The sequence below is a fragment of the Rhododendron vialii genome, chromosome 13a, assembly GCF_030253575.1.
Source record: "Rhododendron vialii isolate Sample 1 chromosome 13a, ASM3025357v1".
Lineage (NCBI taxonomy): Eukaryota > Viridiplantae > Streptophyta > Magnoliopsida > Ericales > Ericaceae > Rhododendron > Rhododendron vialii.
This window is the reverse complement of record NC_080569.1, coordinates 11,999,602-12,026,779: the sequence shown is the minus strand read 5'-3', so window position 1 is coordinate 12,026,779 and position 27,178 is coordinate 11,999,602. Positions and strand designations below refer to the sequence as shown.

Sequence of the window (27,178 nt, the reverse complement as noted above, 5' to 3'; positions counted from 1 at the left end):
GCAACGTGGAGACACACTCCCATTTGTTCTTTGAATGCCCTTTTTCGCTATCAATTTGGTAGGTTTTGATGAATAAAAATCTAGTCCAAGGGGTACAGGTGAACTTGGAGATTATTCTGTAGTGATTCTATACCAACACCAAGGGGAAAGATTTGCGTTATACCTGCCTCAAGGCCTCCTTTGCTGCAGTTGCATATGCCTTTTGGCAAGAACGTAATTATCGCATCTTTCAATGGAAAGCTACTTATGCAGTTCAATTGTTTACCAGAATTGTTAAAGACATTAGGGGATTCCTGACTATAAGGGAATGGTGAAACCTTCTCAGAACTAATGTTTTCAAATCAGGATACGTATCTTGTATCGTCTTTTCAATTGTATATATTGTATCGGGCTATGTATCGTGTATCTTAAGATACGTGAGTTTCTATTATTTAGTTGGACAAGATTTTGGAAAAGCAGAACACTAAAGACAACAGTGGGGCACTAAAGACAACAGTGGGGAATGAGACTATTTGTATTACATTGAAACTCAAACTTTTTTTTGGCTTGGTAGAAAATAGCTAGACCCATCCCTATTTATACTACTGCATAGAAGGCTCTAGTATAAAGATATTTTCATACAAGATAAACTTTGAGGTAATTTTAGAATTACACATGTGACTAATTTTCACAAAAAAACTCTAGATATTTCGCAAGGATATTCTAGAGCTTCTAGACATAAATATTTTAGTGTTCCTAAGGACTAGATATTTATATCTTCTTCAATAATATCTTCCATCTTTGGATTTTGTCAATTAGACTTGTTTGGACTTAAATTTCCTGTGCCAAAATATTAAATTTAATTTATGCTCCAACAATGTTAATCGTAATATAAATACCTATATAAAATTAATACTGCAATACGCCCAGTACTATTTAGTCTAAAAGTCTAATGCTTAAACGATACTAGCAATTAAATACCTAAACCTAAAACTAAGCCGACCATGCACCAAAATTCCAACCCATAATCCGAATCACCTGCACACGTCGCCACATGCCCACACCGCTAACCCACTATTAACAAAGAGGTCCTATAATTATGACCGTTGCACAAGAGAAGAAAGGGGGAGAGCCAGTTTTCCCAAGTTCTTATTTAAGAAACATTCAAATGTTTTTTTGGTTTTTTCTTTACCGTGTGTCCAAGCCAATTTGCGTACTTCGACTAATTCTGAGATAGAAGTTAAGGACCGAGCAAACTGTGACCCCAAGGATCATTCCAATGCTACTCAATACGTAAGCTATCAATGTCTGTAATTAAGCATGGGAAAGGATTTCACCGAGGTCCATTGAGTTATAGATTTGGCCCCTAACCGCCACGAGACGTGGAATGGGGCCCATAACTAGTCACGTTTTACCATTTCAAGTGATACTTATTTTTTTTTTGCTATTTGTTATTTTTTCTTTCAAAGAGTAGATTGGTGCAACTTACAAATAACAATTAGTTGACCGATCTTGCAAAAAATCAAATGAGAATAAAACATCCCGATCGACGTTGTTTCCTTTAAGTCACCACGTGATTACAAGCTTACTTATTCAGCTTATTTGCTTTAAAAAAAAGCAGTCTTAATTGAATGATCTTATAAGGTGACTTATTCAACTTATATGCTTAAAAAAGAAGCGGATTTAAAGTGTTTGCTAGTAATTATACATTATTACTTATTTAGCTTTTTCAATTTAGTTAACTACAAAAAGTGAGATTGTTTTAAGCTCTTATTTGTATCCTTTTCGCTTATTTTAAAATTGACAAAGTTACATATGGACAAAACTCTCCTTGATTTTAATGTACCAATATAGAATCAGTAAGGACAATTTAGACATTCATTCGATAATAAGCTATTCTATAACTTATCTAACGAAATAGCTTGAACTATATTTAAGCTTATAAAAAGCTACACCAAACATGTTTATAACTTCTTTTAAGTCTTTCAAGCAAATAATCAATAATACAAAAATGTAATGAACCAAAGGCTATCCCAGGAACATATGAATGCAAGTGGAGTGGAGTGCAATTTATATGGGCAGGGTTCATTTTCCAAGAGCATCCATCCCCCTTCCCAAGTCCCTTAGGATAAAATAGATTAGGATTAACGAATGACAAAAATAAAAAAACATATGAATTATGTATCGGCTATTTGACTTTATTTATTAGAGTATGTTAGAAACAATTTTGCTAGGGGCTACGAAATAGACTACAATCCTTGCTGGCATTGGCATCTCTTTCTTTTTAGAAACAAGTCTAAATTAGAATGGTTATTCCCCTTGAACATATCAACTATGTCTCTAGAATTTGAATATATTTTTATGTTCAAATAAATATTGAGCCGTCCTCTTAATTAAGTTATAATTATAGTGAAGGATGAAGCTTCTCTCTATATATACTGTTTGAATAAGAAAAGATTTCCTATATAATTAAATATATCAACGACGTAGTATAATGTAGTATATATATTGTTTCTATGTTGGAAAACGGGCCATAGCTGTCCTGCCGTCCTCGATCTTAAATTAGATTTTGCAGTGGAGAGCTGTGGGCCAGCTTCTCCCAAATTATAGTACTTTACAACAAAAAGTCAAGTTATTCAGATACAATTACTTGTCACATGATCGATTAAGAGAATATTCGCAGGGATACAACAACGTATACGTTGGCCATTTGGAAATTCTTCCAGCTCTAGTAAATGGGACATAGCAGGATTGGGTCATCCATAACAGTTTTTTATATATAAAATTGATTTTCAAATAGAATCTTCTTCCATCTAGAGGTGATACTTGTTTATTCAGGATTGGGTCATCCATAGCAGTTTTATATATATATTTTATTAAGTTATTAAGTAATTCTTTTTGGTTATCGTCTTATTCTAGCCACTCTCAATATCGTTAGTGTTGTTTTTTTATGGATTGCCATTTCAAGTATTGCTCCTGTTGGACTTATTATGTCAGGATATGGATCAAATAATAGATATTCCTTTTTAGGCGGTCTACGGGATGCTCCTCAATCAGTATCTCTACATGTGATTCGCTGAAAGATAAACCTTTTCTTATTTCAATTAAACCAATAACAAACCATCTGTTCTCAAAATTATATTTTGTTGACAATTGATATCTGATCAACTTGATCTTGACATGTGCAATTCATTTCGTAAAGGTTACAAGATAAACAATTTGGATTAATGAGGTGGGCTAGTCACAATTGAAGTAACCAATAATAATGTGTAATCGAATTTTTACGGTCCTAGTTTGAGGAGATCAAACATCTCCTTTACTAGCTAATTAGTGTTAGCGTTCGTAACTGATAAATTATAATTAAGGAGAATTAACTTTGCCCACGCATTACACTAGAGAACAAAATTACTCCTACTACTGAATTTTACTTATTTATTTATTTATAAGGTGCGAGACTTTTAATAACCACAAACCAAAACAAATACACTGTTAGGCCGCGGAAGAAACCCCAAACCAAAACAACCGAAAACAACTAACCATACAATATGAACTATAATAAAAAACAAACTATATGTATGCCTCTAGATCCTGTCAGGAAGGCCCCAACTTGAAGTGATAGCATGACTGTTCTAAGTATAGTTGTTAAAAATCTACGATACACGATACGTATTCTACGATTGTATCGTCTCTTTCGGAGAACGATACGTATTCCATCCTGTATCTTTTTTGTATAGAAATCCTACCATACAATTGTGTATCCCACGATTTATACGCGTATCCCAATTCGGTACGTATCCTATGATTACTTATTGGGTAAAAGTCGGATCTTATTTTTGGAAGCTGAACCCCAAATGCATTAATCTAAGCTATTTGAACTAATTATGGCATCTTTCAAACCATTTGATAAAATTTAACCTCAATGTAGGGCTTGTACAGAATAAGTTGGCTCCAATTGAGAGACTTGAAATTTTGCTTCTTAAAAATTTTTTTTTTAAAAGTAAACATAGTTTGTTGGTGTTATTAGGTATATCAACTTTTTAATTGTATTTTCAATTATGTGTACATATCTTTTATATGTGATTCATATTAGTGAACTATTATTACGCTTCGCATTTGTTTGCATTCTTTTGAACCCTAGGTGAGTCGTTTAGCATGTTGTCATTTCCGTGGATATTCTGGAATGTTCTTTTAGTAGTTATGATTCGCAATATGTATTAATCTTATTCATTGGCTTCCTACTCATTTGTGATTGATGTACCCTTTGGCATACAAGATTCTATGATATTATTTGCTCATGATATACTTTTGTTAACTATCTTGTTGGATATATATATATATATATATACACACACACACACACACACACAGTAAGCTTCCTGTGAGGACCTTAAATAGGCTCCTTAAGTGCGGACCTCCTCATTTCTCTCATTTCCCTCATTTCCCGATTGAATTTCGATGACCCGAGCAGCTCAATGTGATCAGAATGTGATTTTGAGGGTACCCGCGAGAAATCGGCAAAAAAAATGACCAGAAAGGGCTTGATTTGAGCAGTTTTTGTTTGAACCGTTCAATAAAAAATTGTTCAGATGAAGCCCCTCCCGACCATTTTTTTTGACGATTTCTCGCTATAACCCTTAAAATCACGTTCTGATCACATTAAGCGGCTCGGATCATCGAAATTCGATTGGAATCTATGAGGTCCGCACTTAAGCTAAGAAGGGGATCCCTCATAAGAAGGGGACTCTCTCTCTCTCTCTCTCTCTCTCTCTCTCTCTATATATATATATATATATATATATATATATATATATATATATATATATATAGAGAGTTAGGTTCCAGTGAGGGATCCCTCATTTTATTAAAATGCGGGACTCCCCTTCCCGATTGAATTTTGATGATCCGAGCCGCTCAAAGTGATCAGAACGTGATTTTAAGGGTCCCTATGAGAAATCAGCAAAAAAAATTACCAGGAAGGGCTTCATCCGAGCAGTTTTCATTGAACGGTTCAAAAAAAACTGCTCGGATGACACCCTTCCCGGTCATTTTTTTTGCTAATTTCTAGAGGGGACCCTTAAAATTACGTTCTGCACACATTGAACGGTTCGGATTTTCAAAATTTGATCGGAAAATGAAAGTCCCTCATTTTAACAAAATGAGGGATCCCTCACTTGAAAATTCCTTTATATGTATATATATTGATGATGAGACTATACAATGGCACAAAGAATAGTCCTAGTGCAGCTGTGCAGGTGACTTTGTTTGTTGTTGTTCTTTGGTAGGAGTATTTGTATTTGGGACCATTGGTATTTGTGAATGTCCGACAGAGTGACCTAGTAAATATTTGTGAAAACCCCACCCAAAATTTATACACAACTCGATTAAATGTAAAGGCAATATTGTAACCAATGCGTAAAATTATTTAAGTTTCATTATCAGAATAAAAATTTGGAGCACTTTTAAGTGTGTTATAAAAGGAAAAAGAAAAATGAAATTCTACTTATTTCTAGAGAAAAATAGGATGCCACATCATGCTATATAGCTTTGCTACCTTATATGTTTTATAGCTTGGCCACATCACTAATATAGCTTAGCCACCAAATGCTTGGAGAATGACACCTAGCTAGATGACTTATGTGTCAAAACTAGACCAAATTAGAAAGCCTCTACAAATAGGACTTCTATTCTAAGAGCATGGAAACAAAAATAGCAAAGAATTACTACTTGTTAAGTACGACAAAAAAGAAGAAGAAAGAAATGTGCGAGGTTAGTGCTGAATAGTAGTAGTTAGAGTTGACAAATAATAAAATAGAGGGAAAAAGAAGTACTCTACTCCAAGACGAGTATACGTAACAAAGAATTCTAAGGTGAGATACTTATACCTGAGTTACATGATTTTCCTTTATAAAAGTAGCATGATTTTATGTTGAAAAGATTACGATTTTATTTAAGATATGCCATGGAAAAAGATATGATAAAATTTTCATGTTAAAGACTAGAAACACGTCAGACAAATGTGATGACGTAAAATTTAAGTGTAGGCATGTAAAATTTACTGTCAATCACAAGTTGCCACGTGTTGCAAGACCTAATAAATAGGGCACGATAAATGGCCAATCAAATGTCGCCAAGTGTCTTGAGGTCAAAGGTCAAAGTGATGCAAATGGACCAATCAAATGGCGCCACGTGTCAAAGTGATGTAGTTATTATTTTTTATTAAGTCGGCCAATCAAATTAAGCCACTTGGTAAAATAATAATCGTATTTCTCTTTATAATTGTCTTTCTTAAAATAAAAGAAAGAAGGATAATTATCAAGTTATATAATTATTTCTTTTATGTTAAATAAAGAAATAATTAGGAAGATAAATATGAAGGAGGTAGAGTTGGTCATGACTCTCCATCCCACATCTCTCCCACATCTCTATAAATTGAGGTGCTCCCTCTCATATTTGCCATCTAGATCATCATCTTCTTCACAAATCTTGGAGAAGATTCCGCCGTTTGATTCGGGATCAAGCATCAAGCCCTCGTTTCAACATTCGAAGAGAAGAATCAGAGGATTATTTTCTATTAGAACTTCAAACAGAGATTGTAACCCTAGTTTTTATACATTAATAAAATTGACTCTCGTTCATCATTTTTCCCGTTTTTTTCATAGACTCGAAATTTGTGTTCAACATTAAGCTTAGAAAATGAAAGCGGTCAGACAAAGGTGATGGCTTATTGATGCATCCAGATAATTGTCCCGAGTTTGGGGGATAGTTTAAAAGATACCATAACATAGAAGGGAGTTATATGGACGGAAAGAATAGGGCCCTAGTGACCTGTGACTTGATCATTTCACATAACATGAGGGGTCGCTTCCCTACAGAAAGATTAAGTTGTTGGATAAACATCATAAGATTATTTATTTCAGATTATGCCCGCAATTATATGTTATAAATTGTTTCCATGATAAAAACGTGTAACTTTAGTATTTGTATCTCACATGAGCATTCGGCTTATGAAGACATTTTTTCGCCAGTCATTGTCTCCAAATTTATTTTTGAAAAGAGGCCTGAATGAGCATTAAGACTCATCAACTGGTACAGGTCATGATGACTTGTCCAAGTTCCTGTAAATTTGAGTAGAGGAAAACGATTATTTCATTCATTCATTCTCACAGTATATATACAACCCTAATAAATAAATACATGGAAGCCCCCTTGACTGGGACTTAATTACATAATTATCTCAACACTCCCCCTCAAGTTGGTGCATAAATATCACACATGCCCAACTTGTCAACAAATTTTGAAAACAACTTATTCGATACAGCTTTGGTGAAGAAATCTGCTAGTTGATCCTCGGACCGAATCTTGGGTAATTCTATAATCTTTGCTTCTAGCTTTTCCTTGATAAAAAATCTGTCAACCTCCACACATGTTTTGTTCTGTCATGCATGTTGAACTGAATTGTGAGCGATATCACAGGCACCCTTGTTGTCATAATACACTTGAATTGGTTGTCTTGATGGATACCCCAAATCTTCTAATAGCTGTCTCAGCCATAATACTTCATAAATACCAAGTGCCATACCTCGATACTTGGCTTCTGCACTTGAGCGTGCCACAACATTCTGCTTCTTGCTTCTCAAAGTGGCAAGAGTACTTCCTACAAAGGTGAAATAGCCGGAGGTGGATCGTCTGTTATCAATTGCTCCAGCCCAATCAGCATCAGTATATCCTTCAACCTTGTGATGATCAGTACTCTTGGAAAACAAGATTCCTTTTCCAGGAGTAGATTTCAAATACTTCAAGATTCGCATTACCGCACCCATGTGTTGTTCTCCAGGGTTGTGCATAAATTGACTAACAATACTCAGAGCATATGTAAGATCTGGCCTTGTGTGTGCCAGATACATCAATTTCCCTACGAGTCTCTGGTATCTTCCTTTATCAGCTGGTACTTGATTAGAATCGATATACAACTTCAAACCGTCCTCCACTAAAATATTTGCAGGTTGGCATGCTAACATGCCAGTTTCCTGCAACAAATCTAAGACATACTTTCTCTGAGATAGAAAGATCCCTTTGTCAGATCGAGACACTTCTGCCCCAAGGAAATATTTCAACGGACCAAGATCTTTCATTTCAAATTCTTTGGACAAGTAATTCTGTAGTGCTTCTCCCTCTTCATGATCATTTCCTGTCACCACCATATCATCAACATATACAATGAGTGCAGTAATCTTACCCTACTGTTGTTTTAAAAATAAAGTATGATCCGCGTTACTCTGTCTGTATCCAAATCCTCTCATGGACTTTGTAAATCTTCCAAACCAGGTTCTGAGAGATTGTTTTATACAAAGACTCTTCAATTTACACACTTTCTTTTAGCTGATCCATGTATTATTCAAAACAGGTGCAGATATGTTTAAAGCCTTACCATTATTTTACCTGCCGTTGCTATCAATGTAGTGACTCAGTTGGCAACTTCATTATCTTCATCTGCCTTTCCCTTGGTGAGTGCAGCAGTTGCATTCCGACCAGGACCCTTCCTTTTGCATTCTGACCAGGACCCCTCCTTTTTGAATCACGGTTGTGATCCCGCCACTCGGGATATCTGACTAGTTCGTAGCATCGATTTTTTGTGTGGCCAGTTTTATCACAATGAGTACATTTGTGGGATTGCTTAACAGTACCACTGGACTGAGCATACGAACGCGATTGATCTTGAGATTGCTTATGGGATTGATCCTGCCAAGTCTGCTGAGGACAGAATCGATCTTGTGTTTTTTGATTTGGGCGATTGTGAGCCACCATGACCGAGGATTCCATATTTTCAGAGTCCCCATTCAAGGTAGCCTGACGAATAGCCTCACATCAAATTAACTCATAACATTCTTCCAAATCAGGAATAGGTTCCTTACGTAGAACTTCTCCACGAACCTTGTAGAGACCCGTATTTTTTTTTATCATTTGAATTGTTTATTAATTGACTAATTAGGAGAATATAGTTTATTTTGTGGCTATTTGAATTAGGGATTGAAATGAGAGAATTGAATCTTGAGGGAGTGGGTGTGTGATTAAAAGATATAGGGGTATATATAGTGGGTGTATGTATTATAGGAGATTAATTTTCATCTCCTCTCTCTCTACCGTCCCTCTCTCTCCATCTCATCCGAAATTTCTCCCTCTCCTCTCCTCTCACTCAAAACTCCTCCAAGACCTTAAGAACCTTAAAAATCAACCACCCTTTGGCCCTCCAATCGCGTTCTCGAGCCCAAAATTTCGTGGGTCAAGCTTGGAGGGAAGTTCTTGGTCGATTTCGAAGCTTTGGAGGTCTAGGGCTCGCTTGGATTTCGATCAATCGCTTGGGTCTCATTCAAATCACTTGAGGTAGGAATTTCTTACTCTCTCTATGTGTTTATGGGCTGATTATGTGCCTTGATCGTGCTTGGTTTGTTGTTTGTTATTGGAGTTTCGTTGTTGAAAAGCTGAAAATCTGCAGAAAAACTCTGTGGTATTGATACCCTCAAAAGGGGTATCGATACCCCACTCTCCTCTGGACCAGACTCTAGCCAGGTATTGATACCTCGATCAGGGGTATCAATACCTCTCTTCTGTTTCGGACAGATTTGGTTCATTTGTTTCTTCTCGTGCCCGTTTGAACCCGGAACACTTCAAACACCTTTTGAATAGCTTCAAATCACTTCCAAACTTGATTGTTCGTACCTCGAAAGGTTCATTGACCAATCAATCATTTTGGGCCCTCGTCGTAGCTTAGAAAGGTGTAGAATTAAATAGTTAGGATACTCGTACATTATTTTATGCTTTTGGTTGATTAAAGTAGATGTCGTGGTACGTCTTAATGATCGATATAGACTTGTTAAGCATTGTTAAATGACGTGATGATTGGTGAATTGAGAAATGTACTATGGAGGCATTATTGAGTACCGTAGGCCATAAAGTATATCGTAGGGTACCTCGTTGGTCGATGGGGGTTTTCCTAGCGGTCCAGATGAGAATAGAGTAACTCGTATCCTCGTGCTTCGTTTTATTGACCTTCCTAGGTTCTTTTGGTACCTAATCTATAAGATTCTTGTTTAGAACCTAGCGGATGATGTGTTGTAGAGTCATTTTTGGGTTCGGTACTGTTATCAAAATTCTTGTTTTGGTTTCCAATCGACGGAGAATCGACGGGAAATTGTATCGTAAGCTTGCTGGAATGTGGGTGTAAAAAGTGGAGTTTGGTTCCTTGTCGTATTTCAGGACTTCTTTGGAAACAAACAATGAAGTGGGTGAAGTATGGAAGAAGATTAACAAAATGGACTTTATTAACCCTCAAAGTAGAAGAACAACCAATCGAGATGATTGAGTGAACAATTACAAGTTAATTCTACTCCTAGAAAAGAAAAGATAAAGGCCTGATTGGCGTTGTTTGTGTGTCCCTGAAACTGCTACTAACTTGTCTTTAAATAGGCCTCTCTACCTTTGAATTCAAATCTTCCCTCCAAAGTGGCAGTTGAAAGACTCCCTCGATTTCTGCTTAAGAACTTCCTCCAACTGCCGATCATGCCCACGTTAGGAAAATTGTCTTGTTAATTGCGGTTATCATCCTCTTCAATCGTGGAATCGTGGGATCCAGTTCCACTTGACACCTGTCACCTTATCGACGGACAAAAAGGCCATAGGAATACGCCACGTGTAGGCCAATCGACGGACAAGACTTTTCATAGTTTCACCATCGATTCTACATTATTTGGGTAAGCCCATTCTATCCTCTTACTTGCCCATATTTACCCTTGCCACGTGTCGTCAGATCGACGGGTAAGATGGAAATCTTAATTGTGGTACAAACACTAACACGGCATTATAATTGGATGAAGAATCAATAACAAAGAAAGTGGTATTCATCTTTCTGTTTCCAATTTGTAATTGCAAAGAAATCACACCTTTAGCAGGTGAACATCCTCCTGCAAAATTTCCAACTGTCACTTCTGTTGGGATTAGATCTGACTCATTTTTGTTCAAAGTCTTCATCATTTTCGAAGGCAAAATGTTTACTGTAGCTCCATTATCAATGAAAACATTATTAATAGGTTGCCCATTAATATGAACCATAATATATAATGGCTTTAAATGCCTGACCAAGGCATTTTCAGGAGCCCTCAAGATAACCACATCTTTTCCTTTTGCATCTTTCTCAATTTGAATAGACTTCTTTTTAAAATCTTCTTCCTGCTTGTTTATCTTCACTATAGCATCTGTTTTGTCTTCAACATCCCCTTCTAAACTTGTGGGCTGATTAGGTTTTGCCTGAAAAGTTTTTGGCAAAACTAACATCATATTGCAATGAATTCTAGTAGGGGAAACTGACCCGAATTGGATTGTATCCAGTGCTTAACCAAAAGTAGTAGACTTTTGAGAGTCTACTTCATTCTTGTCATCTTTGAAATCTTCCTTCATCATATCCGAACTGCGAACTGACAACAGATCATCATATTCATCATCTTCTAACAATACTTGTTGAAACTCTTCCATTTTCTTCTTTAAGCTCTTCTTGAATTCTGCCTTTTGCTCCTTAATCGACAGAGTAGGGGAAGAACTTGAGCTTTGCCCCCCAAGCCTTTGAGTAATGGTTGGTTTGCTTGTTTGCCCCCCAAGTTTTTCTACCTCATTTGCTTTCTGTTCAGGTATTGCCGAAACTGGCATAGTTGATTCTCTAGTCCAAACCATAAGGGCTGATCTGGCCTTTATTTCTGGCCATTGTGTTGAGTCCATCGTTATCTGTTGATCTCTTTTTTCTCTTTCTGAAATCTTCCTTTGTAACCTCCTTTTCTGAGTGTTGGTAATGGGCTCAAATTCCCTTACACTTGGGAATTTAGGATGTCTCACCGTGTCCCACCCATGATGTTCGATATTTGGTGGAATCACCATCCTTTCTTGGTATCCACCCCTGACAAAAGGCATTCTTCCTCTTGATCTTACACCTCTTGGGTAAAATCCTCTTCCCCTTCCATTCATAAATGAAGGTGGGTATATTAAGCTTGCATCTGGCTTCCCAAGTAGTGCTGGAATCACAGGATATCCTTTAAACAAGAATGGTCCATCATCTTTCCCATACCATTTGAGTGATTCAGAGGGTATAAAAATTCCAGGATCTTCACCTTCAAAAATCAACTTTGGGCCTACATAAATCTGCAAATCACTACTTCCCATAGTGTTGAACCTAATGGAACCTTTAGCATAGGTACCATTGTACTCTTTTTCTGCAATTACTTCTTCTCCCTTCTTGATCTCCTCATCACACCTTAAACAAAAGTAATTCTCAAATTTCTGTCTCACTTGAACTTCTTCTTCCATAATTTCTTCTTCTTCGTTAATCCTTCTTTCAATTTGAGATGCCATTTTTCCTTTCTTCAATCTGGCTGTTACCATATTAACTTCTACCAAAGGAAAAGGATCAATATCAATACCCATCACCTCTTTGTTTCCCTTTGCATACTGTAACAGGCCCTTCTGGATTAGGTCCTGCACACAATTTCGAAATGTAACACAATTGTTAGTATGATGTCTAAAAGAATTATGCCACTTACAGTACTCTTTTCCTTTTCTATCCTTTTCAGGAGGAATCATATGTCCTGGTGATAAAGTTAAGAACTTTTGATTAATTAGTTCATCAAAAAGTTGATCAGCTTTAGACAAATCAAATGAGTATTGTCTAAAATTTGCTTGATTTCTCCTATTCGGATGTGATGAGGGCATATTCACAGGTTTCTCAGCCTTTGTTAAAGTATCACAAACAATTGGTGCTTTTCCAATTACTTGGGCAACATCAACCTCCACATCTCTTTCTATATCTTGGTAATATGTACCCAGTGATTTGCTTTTCCTGTATTCCCCTTCCATAAGAATAGCCTCATATCCTATGGCTTTGGAAGTAAAACCAAATAAATCTCTGAATTCTGTTCCAGTAAAATGTTTCTTAAAATCATAATCTAGCCCTTCCTGGGCTATCTTCACTATTTCAGATTCAGGAATATAAAAATGACACTGATTCCTAATCTTTTTGAATCTGTTCATATATTGTTCAACAGACTCTGAAGGCTTTTGTTTGATTTTAGCCAAGTCTGCTACTGAAATTTCTGGTGCATGCCTAAAGAATTGAGTATGGAACTGTTCTTCCATTTCCCTCCACGAATGAACAGAATTTGGAGGCAAGTTAATAAACCAAGAAAAAGCAGTTCTAGTAAGAGAATGAGGAAACAATTTTAATTTCAGAGCCTCATCCAAATCCGCTTCGCCTATTTGCAGGCAAAATCTCCCAACTGCTCTATAGTTGATTGATTTTCCTCTCCATTGAAAAGAAATAAATCTGGGATTCTATAATGCCTAGGAAAATGCACATTATCAACCCAATTTGGATATGGTTTTCTAAACATAGGTTTTTCGATTCTCCGTAATCCAGGGCCATACATGTCTTGCATAATATTCGTGAGTTGAGCCCTTAAATAAGGCTCTTGAATTCTTCCAGTTTGATTTGGAGGAACAAGGGTTTCAGGCCTAATATCATATCCATATGGATAATCTTGTCTTCTTACGTTTGGTGGATCATACCCATAAAGATTTGGATCACCATTAGCCATACCTGGAATATTCCTATTATCATTCCTAAAAATATTTGCATACACATTTTGCCCTTCATGGGCATTATTTCCAATGTTCCCAGTCTCTGTTCCCATAGGGACAGTGGTTGGTATACTTTGATAAAAGCTCTGATTTTGACCATTGCTAACATTATTTGGAACTCTATTCATACCAGTAAAAACAGTTTCAAAAGTTGAATTTTCAAATACCTGCGTAGAAGGTATTTCAGTACTTCGGTTAGCATATCCACTGGTCTGTCCAGGGTTAACGTGTACGTTAACTGGGACTTCCACCGTTGGTTGATTTTGTATCACTGTTGCCTTAAACATAGCCATCAAAGTTTTGGCTACTTCACTTTCTGGATCATTTAAAACTCTTGCAAATTTTTGGACCAAGTCACGTGACTCACTTTCTAGACCAATTGGTTGGCCTACTTCTGGACTTCTCTGGTCTGGATTCCCAGTATTGACTCCATTTGCATCACTTCCACCATTAGTGTTGGCAGAATTATTGTCATTATTGCCATCTGTTGGCAATTGATTCCTAGTCTTTGGTGCCATTACTCACTTCCAAATTAGTAATGAGCCCTCCTTCTAGCGCCAAAATTGTTATCAAAATTCTTGTTTTGGTTTCCAATTGACGGAGAATCGACGGAAAATTGTATCGTAAGCTTGCTGGAATGTGGGTGTAAAAAGTGGAGTTTGGTTCCTTGCTGTACTTCAGGACTTCTTTGGAAACAAACAATGAAGTGGGTGAAGTATGGAAGAAGATTAACAAAATGGACTTTATTAACCCTCAAAGTAGAAGAACAACCAATCGAGATGATTGAGTGAACAATTACAAGTTAATTCTACTCCTAGAAAAGAAAAGATAAAGGCCTGATTGGCGTTGTTTGTGTGTCCCTGAAACTGCTACTAACTTGTCTTTAAATAGGCCTCTCTACCTTTGAATTCAAATCTTCCCTCCAAAGTGGCAGTTGAAAGACTCCCTCGATTTCTGCTTAAGAACTTCCTCCAACTGCCGATTATGCCCACGTTAGGAAAATTGTCTTGTTAATTGCGGTTATCATCCTCTTCAATCGTGGAATCGTGGGATCCAGTTCCACTTGACACCTGTCACCTTATCGACGGACAAAAAGGCCATAGGAATACGCCACGTGTAGGCCAATCGACGGACAAGACTTTTCATAGTTTCACCATCGATTCTACATTATTTGGGTAAGCCCATTCTATCCTCTTACTTGCCCATATTTACCCTTGCCACGTGTCGTCAGATCGACGGGTAAGATGGAAATCTTAATTGTGGTACAAACAGGTACATGACATAAGGCATCGTGTTAGACTTTGAGGGATAACGTGAACCTGAGGTATTTAATGAAGTACAAAAGGACATGTTTATGAGTTTATAATATATTGAATGATGATGAACAAAAGCATGTGACCTTGGGAAGTGTTGTCTCCTTGTATTCGGATTGTTAATGCTTATGTGTTTATGTGAGTTGTGAATTTTGAATTGAGGGTCCTGCAACGCAAGGTGTGGTAATGCGGAGACTCTAGAGGGCCCGTTACGCAAGGTGTGGTAAGGTGGAAACCCGAGTAGAAAGAGAGTTCACTGTCACGCATAGGGTGGTAACACAGTTGAATTTCTCATAAAATGAAGAATGTTGATGTTGATGTCAGAAGTATACGTTGTTACTTGAACTGTTTGCTGCTTGAGATGATGACCGTTAAAGAAAGAGATAAACAACTGACTCTACTAAGGATTTGAAAAGAAAGGAACTTGTCTTTTTTTGAAAAATGATTTTTATTAAAATCCTCCGGCTATTCTTGAGCGAATCAACGATTTTCGGTATTCGTGCACAAAATCAACGGACTTCGGCTATTCAAACTCGAATCAACGGAGTTTGACCCGTAGAGGTCGAGAGTATTTCTCAAAATTATTTTGAAAATAAAAAAGGAATGTTTTCTTTTATGAAAAGAGGCTTGATGGTAAATGGTAAAGGATGGGAAAGTCAAGTGTGGCATTCATTTGAGGAGACTTGAATTGGTTTGAGAAATTGTCGTTGTCATTTTGATTGATGTGTGTTTAACGCTACCTCTAGATTGATGTATAAATGGCTAGGCATATCTATAAGACGTATTGAATTCCGTAGTTGTTGTTCGTCGGTTTATTGTGCCTTTTGTACCTTCGATCGTTCATTGAAAATCATTCACTCTTATTGCGTGTTTCATCGCATTTACATATAGCTTGAGTACAGAAATTTTTACTGGACTAGTGTAGCTCAACCTATCATTTTCAGGTATGTCTCAAAAACCTTGACGCGAAGTGCATGGTGTGCATGCTTGATCTCATCTCTTTTGAAAGCCGCCGAGAAGTGATTTCATCGTCTTTTGTATGATCTCTTGGAAAGATGAAATTGTAAATTTATTTGAAGTCTTTTAATTTCAGATATTATGTAACCTTTAAATTTTACTCTTTTAACTAGCTATGGAATTCGGGCCGTGGTGCCAATGTTGTAAATGTTTAAACTTAGGGAACTTGGTTTGTAAATAATCTTTTGAAAATTCTCTTTTGGGTATAATATATATATTGTGCAAGGATCATTTATTGAAATGAATTATTTATTTATGTTGAAAATTGAGGGCGTGACAAACCTAGTCAAATTCCTCATCCAATCCAGCAAGGAAAATATGTACCCGTTGCCGTTGGATGGATTTCTTATACGTTATAACATCATTTGCATGCTCCATAACCGCATTATCACGGTAGTCCAATTCACGAAAAATCTTGCATAGCTCTCCATAATATACAGAGAGGGATTTTTCCCCTTGTTTGGTTGTAAAAGCCTTTTGATTCAAAGAGAATACCTGTAGTTCATCGCTTCCATCATAGAAGGATAGGGCATCCCAAATTTCACGAGCATTGGGTATGCGTAAATTGCGCTTCATGATTTTTTGGTTCATCGATATCAGCTACCACCTCTTTTACCTTTTGATTTTCATTATACCTTTTTTCATACCCATCTTCAGATTTCTTTGGCGGCTGGGTTGTGCCACGAATATAGGAGAGTTTCTCCCTCTCGGCAAGATGCATCTCCATCAGTTGGGACCAAACATCGTAGTTTGATTTGGTGAGAATGATTCCTGCAGTGTTGAGCGGCCCTTTAGACTGAATGAAAACAGTCCCTGTTTTCGACCCAGATGATTCAATATTTTTCTCGCTCATGATGATAATCAGGAACAGTGATTATGGTAGAGATATTTTATGCGGCTTTAATATCAACTGCAATCTAATTAAACAAGATAGCTACTCCTATTTTCCAACATAAAAGAAAATCTATCTATTCTAACATACAGGGGAGCACCTTTTCGTGAAGACTTCTTTTTAGGCTGACTCACATTTTCCGTTTCCAAATTGCCACACAGAAAGATTTTACGTTTAAATTAACCTCTGTACCCAATAATTATTTGGGCACAAAAGTAAAATAACACCAACACAATGCACCACGTACAAACACCTGTACACCCCTTGCAGTTACACTCGCCGGAACAGTTATTCATACGCAGGTAGGCTTCCGAAACTCAATTCGTGGATGTTTGTGTCCAACTTGCTACAAAAATGTTGGTTTGGGTTCGCATATTTTAATGTAAGACTGTCGATAGTGCCACGATGCTTTTTTCCATGGCCCATTACATGGTTGGCTGTGAACCATGATGGTTCACGGCTTGTCATACTCTCAGACTTGGGGCTTGACAATTTCATGGTTCACAGCCTATCATACTTTCAGACTTGGGGCTTGACAATTTCTATTCCAAAAGGCCAGATTTTCTTCAATTATTGTCTTGTCTTTTACATAATCCGTAGTTTTTGGTAATTATGTACGCATTATTCCTATTTCTCTTCCCCTGTCTTTCTTTGCTTTAACTGATTTTTTTTTTTACGTGCAATAGCGGTAGAACAGGGAGCGAACCACTCATACATATGAAGTTTCTGCGGTAAAAAACCAAAACAACTCATGCATGAGAGAAACTTATTCACGGCTAATGAATAAGTTTTTTACAACATCAATTAATCGTGACCGTTCAAAAGTGTTCTGGACGGTTCGAATTTTAATGATAACTCTTCCCTAAAAATTAGCATTCAGACCATCCAAAACACTTCTGGACGATTGTGATTGACTCTGTAAATAACTATTCATGGCTCCGCCGTTAAAAAGATTTTCTCCTCAATGCATATGTAAAATCACCATTATGTTGTTTTTTGGGCCCAATCAAAAATTAGGGCTAACAGTGAGCGAAGAGATTTTCCTTTCTTCCTTTGGGCCCATTTTGACTTGAACTGTCAATTAATCGGGTTAGTTTTCCTTTACAAGTAACAAAAAGAAAAAGGAGTGCTTAAATTGGGGTCCTGCCATATGTAAGTGCTAGTCTTCATTTTAGTGGATTTGAAAACTTATATTTTTATCCTTAAATTCAAATAAATCATAAACTACCATTTCTCTCTCCTAATCTTTCTATCTCCTTATCTTGTGAAGAAATTAAATAGACATCCTATTTGCGGAACTTATTTATGCCCACATCCTAGTGAGTTTGAATCATTAAGTTGGCATCCTCAAATTCAAATAAATCTCAAATTACCCTTTCTCTCTCTAAATACTACTGTAGCTTTTGTGCCCGTTAGATGCATGGGATAAAAAAAATCAATTCGGCCCCGTGTATCGAACGGGTATAACGCTAGTTGCTTAAAAAGATAGTTTAATATTTTTCCAGTCCCGTGTTTGATACACACTAGCATTGGTCTCATTCTATGAATTGAAAGGCATATGTGTGTGAAAAATAAATTTGAAGTACCACGTCACAGTGTTCTAGGAGTATAGAATAATTTTTTCTCCATATTCAACCCCCACATTTCCCTCCCCCCGCTCTCTCTCTCTTACAAATAAAAAATAAAAATTTTTGGAAAATTAGAATTTGAGATTTGGATGCTTTTGAAGGCAAAACACATTTGCTTCTGTGTATCAAATGAAAATATAAGTTAGAAAAAAAAATCAATATAGGTCTTCAAAAGGACAAAAACTAAGAGCATCCGCAATGTTACTAATCAAAATCAATAATCAAAATGTGCCAGTCAGCATTTGATTATCCATTTAGTCCATAATCAAACTTAACAACCTCTACCTCCACATTGGTTATTTTTGTATCCCTAACCAAAAAAAATCCGACAATACACAATTGTCCAATCGCAAACGAGTTTTAATCACGCACCCAACCACACCAAATTATTCGTCTCGATGAGACGATTCTAATATGGGGTGTTTTTGAGTTATTGAGTTTTGAGTTTAATTGTTGAGTTTGGTTATTGAGTTTTGGTTATTGGTAAAAGTTGTTAAGTTTGGTTATGGAATGGGTGGAATTTGGTTATTTACTAAAAGACTTGTAACTTTGGTTATTACAATGTGGGGTGTTTTTTTAGCATTGTTGTTAAATTTGCTTATTCACATCCATTTGCTTATTACAATGTGGATGCTCTAAAAGGTATGATATTTATTTATCATTACTTATCTAATACTTAAATCTCAACTCCTCCCCCTAAAATCACTCCCAACCCCTCTCTCTCTCTCTCTCTCTCTCTCTCTCTCTCTCTCTCTCTCTCTCTCTCTCTCTTAACCCTTCCTTATATTCTCTCTCTCATTTTTTAATTAAAAAAAATTCAAAATTCTAGGAATTAAGATTGAGGGTATGTTGAGACGTTTTGGCTTCAACTACATTTCCATAGGATTTTTATTTATAAATTTTCAAATTTATCTCAATTTTGCTCTTCTATCCTCAAATCTTCCTATTCTCCAATCTTTTAATTCTTGCTCTCTCCTAATCTTCTCTCCTCTAAAATCTCAAAATAAATTTGAAATTAGATTCGTAAAATAAATAAATTTACAAAAATATTGCATGATAATACATGAAAGATTTCAACACAAAAAATCCTGGAAACCATGCATTCAAAATCGACCATTTTCCAAATATGATCAATTTCAAAATAATCCACATATTTTTCATAGATTATTTCTACAAAATTACCATGAAACATATTTTTAGGAGCATGGTGGATATTCAAATTGATCATGTTTTTCATGGACTATTTTTTTTACAGAAGTACCAGGAAACTTTTTTTTTTTTTCAAAACACGTATATATCAAAATCGACGATGTTTTTTTATGAATTATTTCTGCGAAAGACAAACGTATCCAATAAAACGTGATAAATTTGCAACGAACATGAAAAGTAAGAACAAAAATAATAATTTTGCAAACCCCTTTGGTCTGCCCACACCACCGCCGGAGCACCAAAGAAGATCGTTCATATTCCAAAGAAGCACTAATAAATAGTTTCTCTTTTCCATGGAAGCACTGAATATATAGTTTGTCTTTTCCATAGGCTGTGATAACATTATAACTCCATCGACAATACAATTATGAATTCCAGATCTCCTACCAACATTTACGACTTCCAGATCAACTACCAAAAACAAAGAAGAGGGTTTTCTTACATCAATATTCCACCACAGCGCATCGATTTAGGGTGACTCAGCTTGGCCGAGAGGAGAGAGAGAGTGTGGGCGGTGGCTTTCGTGGCGGTTTGTTTCATGGTACTTTTACGATTATTTCCACCAAAATGGTATCAGTCTCGATTACATAAACAAGAACAACATAGCATGTGAGAGCATTTTTTTAACAAAGATAAATGCACCTAAATGAGTAAAACAAGGTTTGGAAATTAAAATAGAAACGTACAGACCAAAGCAAAAATGACATCTAAATTAAACATAACTCTTAACTATATAAGGATGACCGATAATATTGGAGAACTAAATAATCTGGTACTGTCATGCCAAATGATAGACCGATCGGGTTATATCCCAACCACATGAAACCAGGAAGAAAAATACAAAGCATGGTGGTATCTGGATAGGATGGCTGGTATTGTGCACCAGAACAAATATGCTACAACCACACCCATCTACATACTCACTCACACAAGTGTGTGGGTGTGTAAATGAGTGTGTGTTTGGGTGTGGTTGTTGAGTTATTGGCACCGGAATTGGGGTAGAGGCTTGGGGTCAGAAGTAGAACCTAGCTAGTTTTGGTGCATGTAGAGTGAAACATACATAGAAAGAAGAAAGACAGTGGACTATACTAGCTACGACCTGACAAAATCACAAAAATGAGCATGTTTATTAAATTTGATTTTATTTGTGGTATTTCTCTTAATCTCAATCTACTACGTCAAAGCACTAAAATCTGCATAGTATGTTTTGAGCCACCCTTCAATGATCTTAACTTCCACCTTTCTTTGCTCTATCAACCATTGCGGATCAGTTTCCGTTGCCATAAGAATATCCAAGCAATGAGATCCTGCATAATTATTTAACAATTTAAATCTTCAAACAAAATTAGAAACCTGGTGATTTGTCATATTGTACTAGTAGCTGAGAAATAGAATGAGACATATCATTTTGTATGAGGTGATCCACACAGTGGCAGAGCTATGTTACTCATTAATATTGTAATAAATTAATATTAATGTTAAGTTGTGTATGATTCTATAAACATGCATAATTGTTTCCATCATTTATCGTGGTAATGTTAACACAAATAAAAGCATATGCATGATATTATTACGAAATGTTCGGATTGAGCTGGTTCATGCATGGGTGGCAGGTGGGTCGACTATGTACCCTAAATTTTAATTAATTTCGTTGAGGTATGATCTTTTAGTTACGATAATACTACCATCGTAAAAAAATTAACAATAAAATTGTGTATAAAGATTAAGATGGCTGAGGAGCACACACCGTTAGCAGTATAAACAGCAAGAATAGTGTCTGACAAGTCCTCCAACACCCTGTAATAGAAAAAATTATCGGAAGTGGAATATTAAACTAATACAACTGGGTGAATCTTTCAATTTATTTTCCTAATGCTTAAAATGTTTGAGTCTATATATTTTACCCTCCACTGCTGAAAGGATCTCTAAGACCATTGGAGAAAATAATGTTGCTGGCAAACCTCTGGAGAACCAATTTTATGTCCTGAAAATGAATTAATTATAGAAAAAATTAGTGTTTTGTTTGGACTAAACAAAATTGATTCAAAGATAAATAAAGGTTATTAATTGAAAAGTGGCTAGGTAGAAGTGAATAAAAATACTGTACTAATCAAACATTGATGTAGGAAAAAAATGGAGAGTTTTTGTATTTTATTTTCTTAATTTGTTTTAGAATAAGATTTTGGTTAGAAATATTTCCGTTTAGGTTAGAATTATTAACTTTCCGTATTCGGTTTAATTTTGATTTTTACTTTTATTAGGATTCTTGGTCTATAAGAATTAGGATTTTATTTTAATTAATTAGGAAATATCTTTTATTTAATGCCGCTTGTTTTGGCATGATTTATTATTTCTTTTACAGTAGGATTTCTAGGGCTAGGGTCTTATAAAAAGGGCTGTAACTTATTCAATTATTAAGACTTTTAAGCTTTTGATTAATAATATTGCAGAGATTTTCTCTTTCTTTCTTGTGCGCAAGATTTGCTCGTTGCGACGAGTTGTTTATCTCGTTTGGATTAGTACGCTAACTAATCTCTTCGTGAATTCCGCTGCGTCAAGTGGTATCAAAGCAAGGCTTTGCCTGGTTCGATGGCACCAAACAAAGTTGAAGACACACCCATTGACGTTTGTCGTGGTGAAGTATTTAACAGGACTCGCACTAAGGGATTTGCCCATGGTCAATCTGTTAAACGCAAAGTTGATAGGAACAGCGTTGAGGGATTTGCCCGCAACCAACCTATTAATCAAAACGTCTCCGAAAGATATTCTTATTATCAACTTGATAGTGAGGATGAATCTGAAGACGAGTTATTTGAGGATTATTATGGATATCAGTCGAATAAGCGACATTCAAGGTTTGAAGGGTTTTACCGCACAGATGACGACTTTTCAACTTTTCAGGTACAACCAATAATTCCTAGTTTTAATGGGTATTGCCATCTTGAGAATTTAATTTATTGGTTTCGTAAAGTTGATAAGTTTCTTGAGTATATGGAAATTCCGGAAGAAAAAGAAGTTAGATACGTGACTTGTAAATTACAAGGCTATGCTTCTAGATGGTGGAAGCAATTGCAATATAATCGGGAGCGCCAGTATAAACAACCAGTTAAGACATGGCCCAGGATGAGACGATTGATGAGTGATAGATTTCTTCAATCGCATCATGGTCAGATGTTATATGAAGAGTATCAAAGAAATCTTGAGTCCAAGCGATTGTCCCGAGATAATCTTGGGTTGTCTTATTCTTTTTCAAGTAATAAAAATTATACCGTTGCGGCTACTGAAAACTCGAGGGACACATCACTGAGACTGTTGGGTTCGGGTTACTCAAAGCGTCAACAAACCGATAAAAATCTTTCAATCTCAGATTCATCACGTTCCAGCTATTATGATGGATATGAGATCACAGAAGAGGAAGGAGATCGAGTTGAACTAGAGGAGGTGATATTTGTTGAGCCCAACATCGAAGAAACAATGGAGGTCAATGTAGAATGCAATCATTATGGGTACAATGAAACTGATGATAAAGAGAAAGTTGACCTTTATATTAGCAAAAAAGAGGAATGCAAGATTGAAGTTCATGATCAAGATGAAATTGGCATCAATACTTGTGTGCAAGAGAATATTGAAATTATTTCAGATGAGGCTGCGGAGGACCAAAATAATATTGCATTGGAGGTTTGTGCGTTTGGGCTTGATGAATCATCCACAATGGAGTTGACTACAACACTACAAGAAATATGGCTGTTGCTGAAATCCGATTTTCTAACAAAGGAGTGCCAACCAACTCTATAATAAATCAAAGTCTAGAGAATCAGCAACTTCAGCATAAGGTTCTAGTTGATTTTCTTGGAGTGCAGCAATTTGATTGGGTTCTCAACATTCATCTAGTGAATTTTGTCAACAAGTTAAAGCATGCTGAGAAACAATCTTTGCAAGTACACTTTTTCTTGAAGTTTTATTTCAAGTTAAGGAAGGAGTTGAAGTATTCTAAGTATCTGTTTCTTTGGCATGGAAGATGGCAGATTCCTAACGAGAACTCGAGGTCGAGTTCTTTTGAAGAAAAGGAGACTGATGTAGGACAAAAATGGAGAGTTTTTGTATTTTATTTTCTTAATTTGTTTTAGAATAAGATTTTGGTTTGGAATATTTCCGTTTAGGTTAGAATTATTAACTTTCCGTATTCGGTTTAATTTTGATTTTTACTTTTATTAGGATTCTTGGTCTATAAGAATTAGGATTTTATTTTAATTAATTAGGAAATATCTTTTATTTAATGCCGCTTGTTTTGGCATGATTTATTATTTCTTTTACAGTAGGATTTCTAGGGTTAGGGTCTTATAAAAAGGGCTGTAACTTAAGACTTTTAAGACTTTTAAGCTTTTGATTAATAATATTGCAGAGATTTTCTCTTTCTTTCTTGTGCGCAAGATTTACTCGTTGCGACGAGTTGTTTATCTCGTTTGGATTAGTACGCTAACTAATCTCTTGGTGAATTCCGCTGCGTCAAACATAAATCAAAATGACTTACATAACCCCCATAGTAGGTTGTGGCCCAGTTGAGCCGTGGCGGGACCCCGTAAAAACTTGTACAATCCATGATGTATTGCTGTAGATTGAAAGGATCTGGTTGGAACATGGAGTCTTTGCCGCCAACGCCGATGGGTATCACCATCTCACTGCATGCCTGCACATATAGTATAATTCATTGAGATAAAGACCTCGCAACTAAGTACGATCGGTGACATTTTGAACGATATTCAATCGAACCAAACATTGCCTTAGTCTAGCTACGAGGTTTGTACATGGAGGTTTTTTTTTTTTTTTTTTGGGCTTTTGGCTAAGTATTATGCATGGAGGTTTTGATTATACGGATGTAAATGATCTCAAGAATGGATCGAGCTAGCCTTTTCTATCTCTCTCTCTCTCTCTCTCTCTTTTTGCAATTCATGATTTATATTCTCCTTATGAGCGCGAGTGATCCCTAAATGATGCACTTTGTCTAACTTTAGTCGGAAAAAGTATACTTCGCGACAAAAAAAATTGTTCGAAAAAGGTCAAACATTTGTGGCCAAAATCATTTCGCTCACCGATTGGCTATTTTGGCTACTCCCCGAAGTTCTTATTTATAGTCCCAAGAGTTGTGAATTTGAGTCTAAATGGTCCAGTTTCGTAAATAAATCACCAACGAAATGGCAGTAAGTTATACATATTTATGGACCGAAGGCAGTAATAATAATTTAGACGGTAGACTAAGGTTGGGTAATTTTGAGAAAAAAAATCAAACCACAGCAAGAAAAATACTAATAAATTAAAACTTTGGACATCTGGGCGCGTGGTCCTGTTTGAGTTCAAGTTGATATAGCAACATCGGCAACTCCATTACATTGCTTTTTTTTTTTTTATAAAAAAAGGAGAAAAAAGTCAAAAGGATAAGTGTATAATGAACTTACTTGCCAATTCCATCCTATATCTGTTTCCGTTGGAGTATTATTGACTGGGTTGACATAGCATGTCTGGATTCCATTCAAGCCAACAATACCTGCAAATATCTTGCCAAGAACATCATTTCCTTTTGCTCCATCAATTCCCCCACAGACCTTTGCAACAGGATACGATGGTGGCTCATCATATTGTGCTGCACCAGTATACATTCCAATTAAGTAGTCCTTGAGGTCCTCCGCATCGTTCAATGGACTGAAAAATTTAGGACAACGAATAGATAAGTACGAAGGCGTATCAAATCTGGTAAATATTACGTTAGGACAGATCAGGAACGCGCAAATATTTACGCGCATGTCTTGAATTTCCGGCTTAGGTATGAGAGACCGTTGGGGTGGGAACTGACTCTATCGATTTCGGACCACGATTGTCGTATCGTTTTGTAGCAATTCTTACTAACTTCCTGTCATAGCATCCCGTCATTAGTATTTTTATCACGTATGGTTCTCAGTTTAGACCAGAAAAAATAAAAAATAAAAATAGTGATTGTTAGATTTACTCTGAAATCTTTGGTGACGACGGTAATGTAAGCGTCATCTGGAGTGATGTCATCAAAGTAAAGGATCGGAGCTGATGAGGCCAGAGCTCCGAGGGCAACATGGGGGTACTTCAGCCGGAACCATGAAGCTAGCACTTTATAGATCGAGGACAAAAACAAATTAGAACACGTACAAGAAAGCATTTTTAAATATATACGCCCAATTAATGTTCAATAATTTTAGTGCTTTACGGACAATAATTCTATTTTTTGAATAAAAAAATAAATCACTTATGTGCACAATTTTTTTTTATTTATGAATTTCGTCTCTACATTGATGATTTTTAAATTGATGCAAACATATTTCATAAGATCTCAGGTGCCAAAAGTGCTAAATTTATTGATCCAAGACAATAACACGTTTATTTTTGGTAAATATCTTAAAAATGAGACTGAGGGACAACTATAAATTGTTGTTGTATTACTCACTTCCCCCATATGATCCTCCAGAAACAATAACCGGGGAATTATATGCAAATAGCTTTTTCTTCAAGTAAATGATCAACTCTGCACTATCTGCAAGAGCTTGAGCTGAATTGAAATAACCACGAGTGGTTTCACTATTCATTGCATCTTCCATTGTTCCAAAAGGAATTGATTCTCCATAAAACCGATGCTGAAAACCACAAAAAGAAGACGACAGGTTTCTAATGTAAAAATCTTGATCACTCGTTTAACAAAATGGACTAACATGGTATGTGTTTATACCTCTATATAAACTTGGAGAGCTTTGAAATGAGAAGCATTCTCAATAAGAAACCCAAGTTCAAGCTGACCATCGATCGGTGCCTCGTCGCCAAGGTAAACAAAGATTGGCGCGCTTTCATTCGCGCCACCCCAATGCTTGTAGTTGATTACGTATCTTTGTTTGAAAGTTGCATAGCTCCCTGGCTGGTAGTTGAAGTGATCAAGTGTTTGAGGGTAGAAAAAGGTTTCCAAGTCCTCTGAAACAAAGGTTGAGATGGTCTTAGATGTGCCTCTTGTGATCGTTTCATGGAATACACTAAGCCTTGGAATTTTGTGGGGTGAGGTAGAAGAAACAGAGGTTAAGAGGATTATGAGAAAGAAATGAGTGAAGCGAAATAGAAGAGTGTGAGAGTTCATGATTGAGAACTCGATCTAAGGGTTGCTTGAATATTAGATTGACTATCTTAGGCGTTTTGTGCGAAGTTTGTTAGAAACACACACTTATATACTCACACAACTTGGGACAGATTGAGCGGTTTTTTGAAGCCATGACAAATTCTCCTTTGAATTATTCAGTTGAATTATTCAACAATTGATCCATCACCCAGATCCACAAGTAAGCTGGCTTCTTTTGGGATACTAAAATTTGATTTTCCACGTTTTTTCTAATTGGTCCAGGGTACCCCATGATGAGTCCCCGTTCCGCTTTCTTTCTAAACCTTTTTTTTTTTCAAAAAGA

General features: G+C 36.3%; 2 protein-coding genes across 2 annotated transcripts; both read right to left on the bottom strand.

Annotated features, from left to right (window-relative positions):
- Positions 1-7,415: 7,415 nt before the first annotated feature.
- On the bottom strand, positions 7,416-8,180 carry LOC131313881 (secreted RxLR effector protein 161-like). Its single transcript, XM_058342377.1, has one exon. It carries the CDS (start codon positions 8,178-8,180, stop codon positions 7,416-7,418), a length of 765 nt encoding a protein of 254 aa, XP_058198360.1.
- Positions 8,181-20,816: 12,636 nt separating this feature from the next.
- LOC131313556 (uncharacterized) lies at positions 20,817-26,929 on the bottom strand. Its single transcript, XM_058341928.1, has 9 exons — positions 26,461-26,929; positions 26,182-26,368; positions 25,714-25,847; positions 25,505-25,617; positions 25,166-25,409; positions 24,244-24,399; positions 21,617-21,696; positions 21,460-21,509; positions 20,817-21,019 (listed from the first exon to the last, which is right to left on the bottom strand). Exons 1-9 carry the CDS (start codon positions 26,854-26,856, stop codon positions 20,886-20,888), a joined length of 1,494 nt encoding a protein of 497 aa, XP_058197911.1. The 5' UTR covers positions 26,857-26,929; the 3' UTR covers positions 20,817-20,885.
- Positions 26,930-27,178: the final 249 nt, after the last annotated feature.